This window comes from Oncorhynchus masou, unplaced genomic scaffold, assembly GCF_036934945.1.
Source record: "Oncorhynchus masou masou isolate Uvic2021 unplaced genomic scaffold, UVic_Omas_1.1 unplaced_scaffold_2854, whole genome shotgun sequence".
Lineage (NCBI taxonomy): Eukaryota > Metazoa > Chordata > Actinopteri > Salmoniformes > Salmonidae > Oncorhynchus > Oncorhynchus masou.
The window spans coordinates 35,546-49,213 of record NW_027009280.1 but is presented as its reverse complement, the minus strand read 5'-3'; the positions used below and the strand labels follow the sequence as shown (position 1 = coordinate 49,213).

General features: G+C 43.4%; 1 protein-coding gene across 1 annotated transcript in view; it reads left to right on the top strand.

The window, feature by feature from the left end:
- Nucleotides 1-564: 564 nt before the first annotated feature.
- Nucleotides 565-13,668, top strand: part of LOC135533970 (ubiquitin thioesterase ZRANB1-like) — a 48,541-nt gene continuing 35,437 nt past the window's right edge. Inside the window, exons 1-3 of the mRNA XM_064961144.1 lie at nucleotides 565-715; nucleotides 6,381-6,568; nucleotides 7,913-8,066. Coding sequence (XP_064817216.1) covers nucleotides 565-715; nucleotides 6,381-6,568; nucleotides 7,913-8,066 — 493 coding nt within the window. The remainder of the gene's footprint in view (nucleotides 716-6,380; nucleotides 6,569-7,912; nucleotides 8,067-13,668) is intronic.

Sequence of the window (13,668 nt, the reverse complement as noted above, 5' to 3'; positions counted from 1 at the left end):
AATAGAACAGGCTTGGAACCTCTAACCGTGGTCATAAATAGAATGAATAGAACAGGCTTGGAACCTCTAACCGTGGTCATAAATAGAATGAATAGAACAGGCTTGGAACCTCTAACCGTGGTCATAAATAGAATGAATAGAACAGGCTTGGAACTCTAACCATAAATAGAATGAATAGAACAGGCAACCTCTAAATAAATAGAATGAATAGAACAGGCTTGGAACCTCTAACCGTGGTCATAAATAGAATGAATAGAACAGGCTTGGAACCTCTAACCGTGGTCATAAATAGAATGAATAGAACAGGCTTGGAACCTCTAACATACTGGTCATAAATAGAATGAATAGAACAGGCTTGGAACCTACATACTGTCTGGTCAGGGAGTCTGTGGTTGAGATACAATACTGTCATTAGTCTGGCCAGAGAGTTTGTTGAGACACAATATTGTCTTGGGACATGCATATTGACCAATGAATGTGATATTGTCTGGGTTATTAGGTTAGGCTTTATTTTTGTATTTATTTAACTAGGCAAGTCAGTTAAGAACAAATTATTTTTTTACGATGACGGCCTACCCTCCCTCCCCGGCCAAACCTGAGCCGTTTGTGCGGGGACTCCCAACTACGGCCAGATGTGATGCAACCTGGATTCGAACCAGGTACTGTGACGAGTCTTGCACTGAGATGTCGTGTCTCAGACCACTGCGCCACTCAGGTGCACATGAGGCCAACCAAACACCAGACATCACTTTACAGTTTATTATCTGACTTAGTGACTAATATTACAGCACAGGTTGAAGAAAAACTCTGATCAGATGAGCTCATTGGTTTTAGTTTCAGTACTGGTTATTCTGAAGAAAAACTCTGATCAGATGATGTAATTGGTTTTAGTTTCAGTACTGGTTGTTCTGAAGAAAAACTCTGATCAGATGAGCTCATTGGTTTTAGTTTCAGTACTGGTTATTCTGAAGAAAAACTCTGATCAGATGATGTAATTGGTTTTAGTTTCAGTACTGGTTATTCTGAAGAAAAACTCTGATCAGATGAGCTCATTGGTTTTAGTTTCAGTACTGGTTATTCTGAAGAAAAACTCTGATCAGATGATGTAATTGGTTTTAGTTTCAGTACTGGTTGTTCTGAAGAAAAACTCTGATCAGATGAGCTCATTGGTTTTAGTTTCAGTACTGGTTATTCTGAAGAAAAACTCTGATCAGATGAGCTCATTGGTTTTAGTTTCAGTACTGGTTATTCTGAAGAAAAACTCTGATCAGATGATGTAATTGGTTTTAGTTTCAGTACTGGTTGTTCTGAAGAAAAACTCTGATCAGATGATGTAATTGGTTTTAGTTTCAGTACTGGTTGTTCTGAAGAAAAACTCTGATCAGATGAGCTCATTGGTTTTAGTTTCAGTACTGGTTATTCTGAAGAAAAACTCTGATCAGATGAGCTCATTGGTTTTAGTTTCAGTACTGGTTGTTCTGAAGAAAAACTCTGATCAGATGATGTAATTGGTTTTAGTTTCAGTACTGGTTGTTCTGAGGGAAGCTGATCGGGAGGATCTCATTGGTTTTAGTTTCAGTACTGGTTGTTCTGAAGGAAGCTGATCAGATGATGTAATTGGTTTTAGTTTCAGTACTGGTTGTTCTGAAGGAAGCTGATCAGAGGATCTCATTGGTTTTAGTTTCAGTACTGGTTGTTCTGAAGGAAGCTGATCGGGAGGATCTCATTGGTTTTAGTTTCAGTACTGGTTGTTCTGAAGGAAGCTGATCAGAGGATCTCATTGGTTTTAGTTTCAGTACTGGTTGTTCTGAGGGAAGCTGATCAGAGGATCTCATTGGTTTTCCCAAGCAGGAAGCAGACGCTGTTTGTGTAATATTGCTCCGTTTCAGTAAAGCCAACAGCAGTACCTTTTGTTCATGTTTTCCTGTTGGAAAGAACGAGTCCATTGTGTCAAGTCATTACATTTTGAACACTTTGATGTGTTGAATTGAGTGCAGTTGGGACAACAATGTTAATACAATACAGTGTTCTGACAATACTATTAGCCTGTTTGTCAACTGAATAGAGAGGATGGGGAAATAGGATTCAACATGGCACTGAGCGTATACATTTATTCATACTGAACGATGGATGTACACGGGGAGGCGTGGCTTAACGTGACCACACCCCCGAGCAGGGTACAACCGTAGAGTACACCCTTTACTCCCATGTTAAATCGCCTATTTAACTCATAACTCGACAACGGCTGTAGTTTATTTAAAAACATATATTTTTTTTTGTCGTTCTATAAACATTCGGGATATGCTTGGTTGGTCGTTTTTTTTTTTTTACATACTTCAACGTCGTTCCAATCAACGAACTACATCCATACCTAAAAACACATTAGCTGTGTTCAAATACCCATATTAACATACTGTATACCACTTACTTAATGAGAATATACTATTAGTTCCTTTTCCACCCCTGCTGTCATATCAGAGCTCTCTTCCTCCTCCTCCTCCTCCTCCTCCTCCTCCTCTTCCTCCTTACATCAAATGAGATTAAGGATACCTCCCAAACGACTCTCTATATAGTGCACTACTCTTGACCAAAGCCCTATGGGGGACTAGGAACAGTAACCTACATAATGGCTTCATAAAGCCTACTAACCTACATAATGACTTACGACAAAAGCCCCACGGGGGACTAGGAACACTAACCTACTTAATGACTTCATAATGCATACTAACCTACATAACGACTTCATAGTGCATACTAACCTACATAATGGCTTCATAATGCCTACTAACCTACATAATGGCTTCATAATGCCTTATAACCTACTTAATGACTTCATAATGCATACTAACCGACATAATGGCTTCATGATGCCTACTAACCTACTTAATGACTTCATAATGCATACTAACCTACTTAATGACTTCATAATGCATACTAACCTACATAATGGCTTCATAATGCCTACTAACCTACATAATGACTTCATAATGCATACTAACCTACATAATGACTTCATAATGCATACTAACCTACATACTGGCTTCATAATGCCTACTAACCTACATAATGACTTCATAATGCCTTATAACCTACTTAATGACTCCATAATGCATACTAACCTACATAAGGCCCAAAGCCCCGTGGGGGCTGTAGATTAATTAGCAGTGACTAGGAACAGCGTGGAGCCCATTCAGTATGTGATGGATAATGATGTGGAGGTCTTTTAATGAACACCACAGCCGGTCAACGACGTCGAGCGTTTTATAACCAGCTGTCTGTGTGGGGACGTATCTCTGGAGCCGATCCGAGCTTGAATCCATTCGGATACGGTTGCAGGAGCAGCACGTTTGGGATATAATATTTCAAATGGGAACGCTTCGACATCTGTCTGCAATGATATGAATGCAGGGTAGCCTAGTGGTTAGAGTGGAGGGGCGGCAGGGTAGCCTAGTGGTTAGAGAGGGGCGGCAGGGCAGCCTAGTGGTTAGAGTGGAGGGGCGGCAGGGTAGCCTAGTGGTTAGAATGGAGGGGCGGCAGGGTAGCCTAGTGGTTAGAGAGGGGCGGCAGGGCAGCCTAGTGGTTAGAGTGGAGGGGCGGCAGGGTAGCCTAGTGGTTAGAGAGGGGCGGCAGGGCAGCCTAGTGGTTAGAGTGGAGGGGCGGCTGGGTAGCCTAGTGGTTAGAGAGGGGCGGCAGGGTAGCTTTGTGGTTAGAGCATTGGACTAGTAACCAAAAGGTTGCAAGTTCAAACCCCCGAACTGACAAGGTACAAATCTGTCGTTCTGCCCCTGAACAGGCAGTTAACCCACTGTTCCTAGGCCGTCATTGAAAATAAGAATTTGTTCTTAACTGACTTGCCTAGTAAAATAAATGTATAAAAAATATAATATTTCAAATGGGAACGCTTCGACATCTGTCTGCAATGATATGAATGTATGACGATTTTAAACTTTCCTTACAGATGGCATTTCAACATCAAGGGATATTTTTTAAATTTTTATTACCTAGGCTACACACAAAGCAAGGTAGTAGGACTATACCCCTTGACAATGTCCATGTACAATATCGGTTCTTTTAATGGCCACGTTAGACATAATATTTAAAATGGAAAGCTCATGTATCTGTCTGCAATGACATGAATGTTGTTGATAGAAACTTGGTTCACGGGTTGGATGTATGTATATCTCTGAACAATGACCAGCCTGACTGTTCACTGCCAGCTCTACAGGCCTCGACCGACAGTATATCTCTTAACAATGACCAGCCTGACTGTTCACTGCCAGCGCTACAGGCCTCGACCTACAGTATATCTCTTAACAATGACCAGCCTGACTGTTCACTGCCAGCTCTACAGGCCTCGACCGACAGTATATCTCTTAACAATGACCAGCCTGACTGTTCACTGCCAGCGCTACAGGCCTCGACCTACAGTATATCTCTTAACAATGACCAGCCTGACTGTTCACTGCCAGCGCTACAGGCCTCGACCTACAGTATATCTCTTAACAATGACCAGCCTGACTGTTCACTGCCAGCTCTACAGGCCTCGACCGACAGTATATCTCTTAACAATGACCTGCCTGACTGTTCACTGCCAGCTCTACAGGCCTCGACCTACAGTATATCTCTTAACAATGACCAGCCTGACTGTTCACTGCCAGCTCTACAGGCCTCGACCTACAGTATATCTCTTAACAATGACCAGCCTGACTGTTCACTGCCAGCTCTACAGGCCTAGACCTACAGTATATCTCTGAAGAATGACCAGCCTGACTGTTCACTGCCAGCTCCTCAGGCCTCGACCGACAGTATATCTCTTAACAATGACCAGCCTGACTGTTCACTGCCAGCTCTACAGGCCGAGACCTACAGTATATCTCTTAACAATGACCAGCCTGACTGTTCACTGCCAGCGCTACAGGCCTCGACCTACAGTATATCTCTTAACAATGACCAGCCTGACTGTTCACTGCCAGCTCTACAGGCCTCGACCGACAGTATATCTCTTAACAATGACCTGCCTGACTGTTCACTGCCAGCTCTACAGGCCTCGACCTACAGTATATCTCTTAACAATGACCAGCCTGACTGTTCACTGCCAGCTCTACAGGCCTAGACCTACAGTATATCTCTGAAGAATGACCAGCCTGACTGTTCACTGCCAGCTCCTCAGGCCTCGACCGACAGTATATCTCTTAACAATGACCAGCCTGACTGTTCACTGCCAGCTCTACAGGCCGAGACCTACAGTATATCTCTTAACAATGAACAGCCTGACAGCTTGACTGTTCACTGCCAGCTCTAATATCTCCCTTTCTGTGGATGACAAGAGTAGGGAGAGATGACAGTCAGGATCTGACAGAGGAACAGTGTTAGTAGAAGCGAGGGAGGAACACAATGTCTGTACAGAATTTTTATTTATCTTGACAGTCTCACAGTGGCAGAAACACAGTGTTTTGTGTTCAGTGAAGTCAGTGGATTTCTTTTAATGTTATTTTTTGTTTTAAACGTGTAAACTGGAGTACTATTTGTTGTTTTAAACGTGTAAACTGTAGTACTATTTGTTGTTTTAAACATGTAAACTGTAGTACTATTTGTTGTTTTAAACGTGTAAACTGGAGTACTATTTGTTGTTTTAAACGTGTAAACTGTAGTACTATTTGTTGTTTTAAACATGTAAACTGTAGTACTATTTGTTGTTTTAAACGTGTAAACTGTAGTACTATTTGTTGTTTTAAACATGTAAACTGTAGTACTATTTGTTGTTTTAAACGTGTAAACTGTAGTACTATTTGTTGTTTTAAACATGTAAACTTTAGTACTATATGTTGTTTTAAACGTGTAAACTGTAGAACTATTTGTTGTTTTGTGTAGCCTTCTCCTGGCTGTACAATCAATTTCTCCTCAGAGACAAATAAAGTTTCAATTTAATATAACGTGTTCCGGGTCATCCCCAGTAATGAGTTCCTCCCTCCCTCCCTGTCTCTGTCTATCTGGCTACCTTTAGACAGGCAGCCCAATTCTGATCTCCTTTTGACCACGTCAGCTCCTTTCAAAGCAAAACATACAGTGGGGCAAAAAAAAGTATTTAGTCAGCCACCAATTGTGCAAGTTCTCCCACTTAAAAAGATGAGAGAGGCCTGTAATTTTCATCATAGGTACACTTCAACTATGACAGACAAAATGAGCATTTTTTTCTCTCCAGAAAATGACATTGTAGGATTTTTAATGAATTTATTTGCAAAGAAAATATGTTTTTTCCCCACTGTATATATATATTTTTTAAATCAGAATTCTGTCTAAATGTAGCCTAGGTGTCTGCTTATGATTTAATTTTTTTTAGCCTAAATCGTAAAAAAATTAAATAAATGTGTGTGCTGCAGGTGTGGTGGAGGGGAACATGGCTGCTGTCGAGGCCTACAAGTCGACCGGTGGTGACATCGCCCGTCAGCTGACTTCAGACGAGGTCCGCCTCCTGAACCGCGCCACTGCCTTCAACGACGGCTTTACGCTAGTTCACCTGGCCATCCGCTTCCAGAGACAAGACATGTTGGCTATCCTTCTCACTGAGGTAAAGTTACATTTCTTTTTTGAAATACATAAGAGTTCGGGTGAATGTCCAGATTCGAATCAATTTTGTCCCTCGCATGGATCGACTAGCTATTTGGAACAGTACCAATTATCGGAATGGCTCGAACGTAAAGTGATTAGAAGTCAGGGAGACAAAGAATCCAGAAGGGAAAAAAACAAAATGGCATCTGACTTATGGTCAGACTTATCACAACTGTAATTCACATATAAGCAAGCAACTGTACTCATTCGCTTCCCGAATCAGACATCTTGAAATCCAACGTAAGTCACATTTAACATTTTTTTGCAAGTAGGACAGATGTATTATTTTTTTTGCTAATCCAACTACTCATATATATTGTTTTAAAGCAATGAGGCTGATGCAACATATCAGATCGTTTAGCTTAAAATGTTGATTGAGTTTTATTTATTCATATTATAAGCTCAACAATATGCACGTGGCTGTATGAGCGAATCTTCTAAATTTGCAATTACCAGGGAAACATTGTTCTCTAAAGCGTACCGCATGTGTGAGCAGTTTCATGTGACAGATGAAAATATCTGTTAGAAATTAAGAAAGGGGAGGTCTAAAGATGCTAGCATGGGTACAACTAGCATAGAATATGAGAAACATTTTGGTTTGTATTTATTATGGATCCCCATTAGTTCCTGCCAAGGCAGCAGCTACTCTTCCTGGGGTTTATTGTGGATCCCCATTAGTTCCTGCCAAGGCAGCAGCTACTCTTCCTGGGGTTTATTATGTATCCCCATTAGTTCCTGCCAAGGCAACAGCTACTCTTCCTGGGGTTTATTATGGATCCCCATTAGTTCCTGCCAAGGCAGCAGCTACTCTTCCTGGGGTTTATTATGGATCCCCATTAGTTCCTGCCAAGGCAACAGCTACTCTTCCTGGGGTTTATTATGGATCCCCATTAGTTCCTGCCAAAAGCAGCAGCTACTCACCCTGGGGTGTAGCAAAATTAATGCAGTTATACAATTTTAAAAACATTACAATACATTCACAACATATTTCAAAATGGATTAAGTGTGTGCCCTCAAGCCCCTACTCTACTACCACATATCTACAACACGAAACCCTTGTGAAAGTGTGTGTACAGTGGAAGTGTTCTTTAATGGAAGCCTCGCAACAAAGTCCAGGTAGAATCAGGAATTCCCCAGGGCAGCTGTCTAGGCCCCTTACCTTTTTTAATCTTTACTAATGACATGCCACTGGCTTTGAGTAATGACTCAACACTATACACTTCAGCTACTACAGCAACTGAAATGACTGAAATGAAAAGCTGTCTTGTCATAATGAGTCTGTCCTCCCTCTATCCCCGTGCAGGTGTCCCAGCAGGCAGCTAAGTGTATCCCTGCCATGGTGTGTGGTGAGCTGACAGAACAGATCCGCAGGGAGATCGCTGCCTCTCTGCACCAACGTAAAGGAGACTTCAACTGTTACTTCCTCTCTGACCTGGTGACCTTCACACTGCCCGCAGGTGACCGACCTTGCCTGTCCTTAATGTACATCTTGCTGTTTGTCCTCAGTGTTCCTCAGGGATGATGAAGTGATGGTTAACAAGCTAAATGTCCGAGGGAGATTGGTTCATCATGATAAAAATTTGCAAAACGACTGAAATGTTTTATCCAATTTCAATTTGTTCTGTAAATAAAACACATTTAGGAAGTATGCTTTAAGTGTATGAATTAACAATGTAGGTTATCCTTGTAGAACAGTAGCTAGTCTTGGTGAGGGAGAGACTGCATCCAGGTTTATAGTACAGTAGCTAGTCTTGGTGAGAGAGAGAGAGACTGCATCCAGTCTTGTAGAACAGTAGCTAGTCTTAGTGAGAGAGAGACTGTATCCAGTCTTGTAGAACAGTAGCTAATCTTGGTGAGAGAGAGACTGTATCCAGTCTTGTAGTACAGTAGCTAATCTTGGTGAGAGAGAGACTGTATCCAGTATTGTAGAACAGTAGCTAATCTTAGTGAGGGAGAGAGAGACTGTATCCAGTCTTGTAGAACAGTAGCTAATCTTAGTGAGAGAGAGACTGTATCCAGTCTTGTAGAACAGTAGCTAGTCTTATTGAGGGAGAGAGAGACTGCATCCAGTCTTGTAGTACAGTAGCTAGTCTTGGTGAGAGAGAGAGACTGTATCCAGTCTTGTAGAACAGTAGCTAATCTTAGTGAGAGAGAGACTGTATCCAGTCTTGTAGAACAGTAGCTAGTCTTGGTGAGGGAGAGAGAGACTGCATCCAGTCTTGTAGAACAGTAGCTAGTCTTGGTGAGGGAGAGAGAGACTGTATCCAGTCTTGTAGAACAGTAGCTAGTCTTATTGAGGGAGAGAGAGACTGCATCCAGTCTTGTAGAACAGTAGCTAGTCTTAGTGAGTGAGAGAGAGACTGTATCCAGTCTTGTAGAACAGTAGCTAGTCTTAGTGAGTGAGAGAGAGACTGTATCCAGTCTTGTAGAACAGTAGCTAGTCTTGGTGAGAGAGAGACTGTATCCAGTCTTGTAGTACAGTAGCTAGTCTTGGTGAGGGAGAGACTGTATCCAGTCTTGTAGTACAGTAGCTAGTCTTATTGAGGGAGAGAGAGACTGTATCCAGTCTTGTAGAACAGTAGCTAGTCTTGGTGAGAGAGAGACTGCATCCAGTCTTGTAGAACAGTAGCTAGTCTTATTGAGGGAGAGAGAGACTGTATCCAGTCTTGTAGAACAGTAGCTAGTCTTGGTGAGGGAGAGACTGCATCCAGTCTTGTAGAAGAGTAGCTAGTCTTGGTGAGGGAGAGAGAGACTGCATCCAGTCTTGTAGAACAGTAGCTAGTCTTAGTGAGGGAGAGACTGTATCCAGTCTTGTAGAACAGTAGCTAGTCTTGGTGAGGGAGAGACTGTATCCAGTCTTGTAGAACAGTAGCTAGTCTTGGTGAGGGAGAGACTGTATCCAGTCTTGTAGAACAGTAGCTAGTCTTATTGAGGGAGAGAGAGACTGCATCCAGTCTTGTAGAACAGTAGCTAGTCTTGGTGAGAGAGAGACTGTATCCAGTCTTGTAGTACAGTAGCTAGTCTTAGTGAGGGAGAGAGAGACTGCATCCAGTCTTGTAGAACAGTAGCTAGTCTTAGTGAGGGAGAGAGAGACTGCATCCAGTCTTGTAGAACAGTAGCTAGTCTTAGTGAGAGAGATAGACTGTATCCAGTCTTGTAGAACAGTAGCTAGTCTTGGTGAGGGAGAGAGAGACTGCATCCAGTCTTGTAGAACAGTAGCTAGTCTTGGTGAGGGAGAGAGAGACTGCATCCAGTCTTGTAGAACAGTAGCTAGTCTTGGTGAGGGAGAGAGAGACTGCATCCAGTCTTGTAGAACAGTAGCTAGTCTTAGTGAGAGAGATAGACTGTATCCAGTCTTGTAGAACAGTAGCTAGTCATGGTGAGGGAGAGAGAGACTGTATCCAGTCTTGTAGAACAGTAGCTAGTCTTAGTGAGGGAGAGACTGCATCCAGTCTTGTAGAACAGTAGCTAGTCTTAGTGAGGGAGAGAGAGACTGCATCCAGTCTTGTAGAACAGTAGCTAGTCTTGGTGAGGGAGAGAGAGACTGCATCCAGTCTTGTAGAACAGTAGCTAGTCTTGGTGAGGGAGAGAGAGACTGCATCCAGTCTTGTAGAACAGTAGCTAGTCTTAGTGAGGGAGAGAGAGACTGTATCCAGTCTTGTAGTACAGTAGCTAGTCTTGGTGAGGGAGAGACTGTATCCAGTCTTGTAGAACAGTAGCTAGTCTTGGTGAGGGAGAGACTGCATCCAGTCTTGTAGTACAGTAGCTAGTCTTGGTGAGAGAGAGACTGTATCCAGTCTTGTAGTACAGTAGCTAGTCTTGGTGAGAGAGAGACTGTATCCAGTCTTGTAGTACAGTAGCTAGTCTTGGTGAGGGAGAGAGAGACTGTATCCAGTCTTGTAGTACAGTAGCTAGTCTTGGTGAGGGAGAGACTGTATCCAGTCTTGTAGTACAGTAGCTAGTCTTGGTGAGGGAGAGAGAGACTGTATCCAGTCTTGTAGTACAGTAGCTAGTCTTAGTGAGGGAGAGAGAGACTGTATCCAGTCTTGTAGTACAGTAGCTAGTCTTGGTGAGGGAGAGAGAGACTGCATCCAGTCTTGTAGAACAGTAGCTAGTCTTGGTGAGGGAGAGAGAGACTGTATCCAGTCTTGTAGAACAGTAGCTAGTCTTGGTGAGGGAGAGAGAGACTGTATCCAGTCTTGTAGTACAGTAGCTAGTCTTGGTGAGTGAGAGAGAGACTGCATCCAGTCTTTTCCCTCCTGCATAATATCGTCATTGAGATTTCAGAGATGTGCACTGAACTGTACACACACACATACATACTGTAGCGTTCCTGGTTGTATTCTGTTTCAGAGCAGGCTAGTATTTATGTGCAGGCAGAGCTTGGCTTCAGGCCATTACAGTGAGAGGTCTCTCTCTCTCTCTCTCTCTCTCTCTCTCTCTCTCTCTCTGTTACTATCTCGCTCTCTCTCACTCTCTCTCTCTTTCTCTTTCTCTCTCTTTCTTTCTCTCTCTCTCTCTCTCTGTCTCTCTCTGTCTCTCTCTCTGTCTCTCTCTTTCTCTCTCTCTGTCTCTCTCTTTCTCTCTCGCTCTCTGTCTCTCTCGCTCTCTCTCTTTCGCTCTCTCTTTCGCTCTCTCTTTCGCTCTCTCTCTCTCTCTCTCTTTCGCTCTCTCTCTCTCTCTCTCTCTCTCTCTCCCCCCAGTGTTTTCACTATTGAGCCAGAGAATGGTCACCAGTGTTCTCTTCTGTGTATGCAGTTAGCCATGCAGCTACTGTGCCTTCAGAATGTATTCACCCCCCCCTGATTTATTCCACCTATTGTTGTTACAGCCTGACTTCAGAATGGATTTGTCCCCCCCCCCCCCTCAACCATCTAAACACAATACTCCATAATGACAAAGTGAAGACATGTTTTATTTTTTATTTTTTTGCAAATATATTGAAAAATGAAATCTCATTTACATATGTATTCACACCCCTTTGCTCTGACACTCCAAATTGAGCTCTGTTTTTTTTCCATTTTCCTTTTTATCGTTCTTGATGTCACTGCACTTTTATTTGGAGTCCACCTGTGGCCAATTTTAAATGGTTTGGACATGTATTTAGAAAGAAACACACCTGTCTGTATAGGGTCCGACAGGTGACAGCGCATGTTCGTGTAGAACCTATACCGGGAAGTCCAAGGAACTCTCCGTAGATCCCTGAGATATGTGACCAGGCCTATATCTGGGGAAGGGTAGAAAACTATTACCAGAGTCTTGAAAGTTTCCATCATTGGGAAATGGAAAACATATTGAACTAAACAGACTCTGCCTGGAGCTGGCTGTCTGACCAAACTGAGCTACCGGGCAAGAAGGAGCTTGGTCAAGGAGGTGACCAAGATCCCAATGACCACCAATGTTCCTTGGCTGAGATGGGAGAAGCTGCCAGAAGGACAACAGTCTCTACAGCACTTCACCTATCTGGGCTTTATGGGAGGGTGGCCAGACGGAAGCCGTGACAGAGTTCCTTGGCTGAGATGGGAGAAGCTGCCAGAAGGACAACAGTCTCTACAGCACTTCACCTATCTGGGCTTTATGGGAGGGTGGCCAGACGAAAGCCGTGACAGAGTTCCTTGGCTGAGATGGGAGAAGCTGCCAGAAGGACAACAGTCTCTACAGCACTTCACCTATCTGGGCTTTATGGGAGGGTGGCCAGACGAAAGCCGTGACAGAGTTCCTTGGCTGAGATGGGAGAAGCTGCCAGAAGGACAACAGTCTCTACAGCACTTCACCTATCTGGGCTTTATGGGAGCCACTCCTGAGAAATATGCAAATGAATGGGCTTTATGGGAGCCACTCCTGAGAAATATGCAAATGAATGGGCTTTATGGGAGCCACTCCTGAGAAATATGCAAATGAATGGGCTTTATGGGAGCCACTCCTGAGAAATATGCAAATGAATGGGCTTTATGGGAGCCACTCCTGAGAAATATGCAAATGAATGGGCTTTATGGGAGGGTGGCCAGACGGAAGCCTCTCCTGAGAAAAAAGGTACATGACAGCACACCTGGAGGTTGTTAAAAAGGTACATGACAGCCCACCTGGAGGTTGTTAAAAAGGTACATGACAGCACACCTGGAGGTTGTTAAAAAGGTACATGACAGCCCACCTGGAGGTTGTTAAAAAGGTACATGACAGCACACCTGGAGGTTGTAGAAAAGGTACATGACAGCCCACCTGGAGGTTGTTAAAAAGGTACATGACAGCACACCTGGAGGTTGTTAAAAAGGTACATGACAGCCCACCTGGAGGTTGTTAAAAAGGTACATGACAGCACACCTGGAGGTTGTTAAAAAGGTACATGACAGCCCACCTGGAGGTTGTTAAAAAGGTACATGACAGCACACCTGGAGGTTGTTAAAAAGGTACATGACAGCCCACCTGGAGGTTGTTAAAAAGGTACATGACAGCACACCTGGAGGTTGTTAAAAAGGTACATGACAGCCCACCTGGAGGTTGTTATAAAGGTACATGACAGCCCACCTGGAGGTTGTTATAAAGGTACATGACAGCCCACCTGGAGGTGGAGCATAAAGAGCATAAAGACGAAAGATACTGTGGCCTGATGAGAAACACTGGAAAAAATGTCCTGAATGCGAAGCGCGAAAACCAGACACAACTCATCATCCGTCTAACACCATCCCTACCGTGAAGCATGGTGGTGGTGGAAGCATCATGCTATGGGGGATGCTTTTCAGCGGCGAGGGGACTGTAAGACTGGTAAGGATGGAGGGAACAATGAATCGAGCCAAATACAGGCAAAGCCTTAATGAGAACCTGCTTCAGAGAGCAAACGACCTTAAAACTGTGGAGATTTACATTCCAACAGGGCAATGACCCCGAAGCATAGAGCCAAAGCAACGCTGGAATGACTTCAGAACAAGAAGGTGAAAATTCTTGAGTGGTCCATACAAATCCCAGACTTGAATCCCATTTGAAAATCTGTGGAAAGACTTGAAGATTGCTGTTCACCGCCATTCCCCCATCTAATTTAACAGAGTTTGAGAAAATATGCAA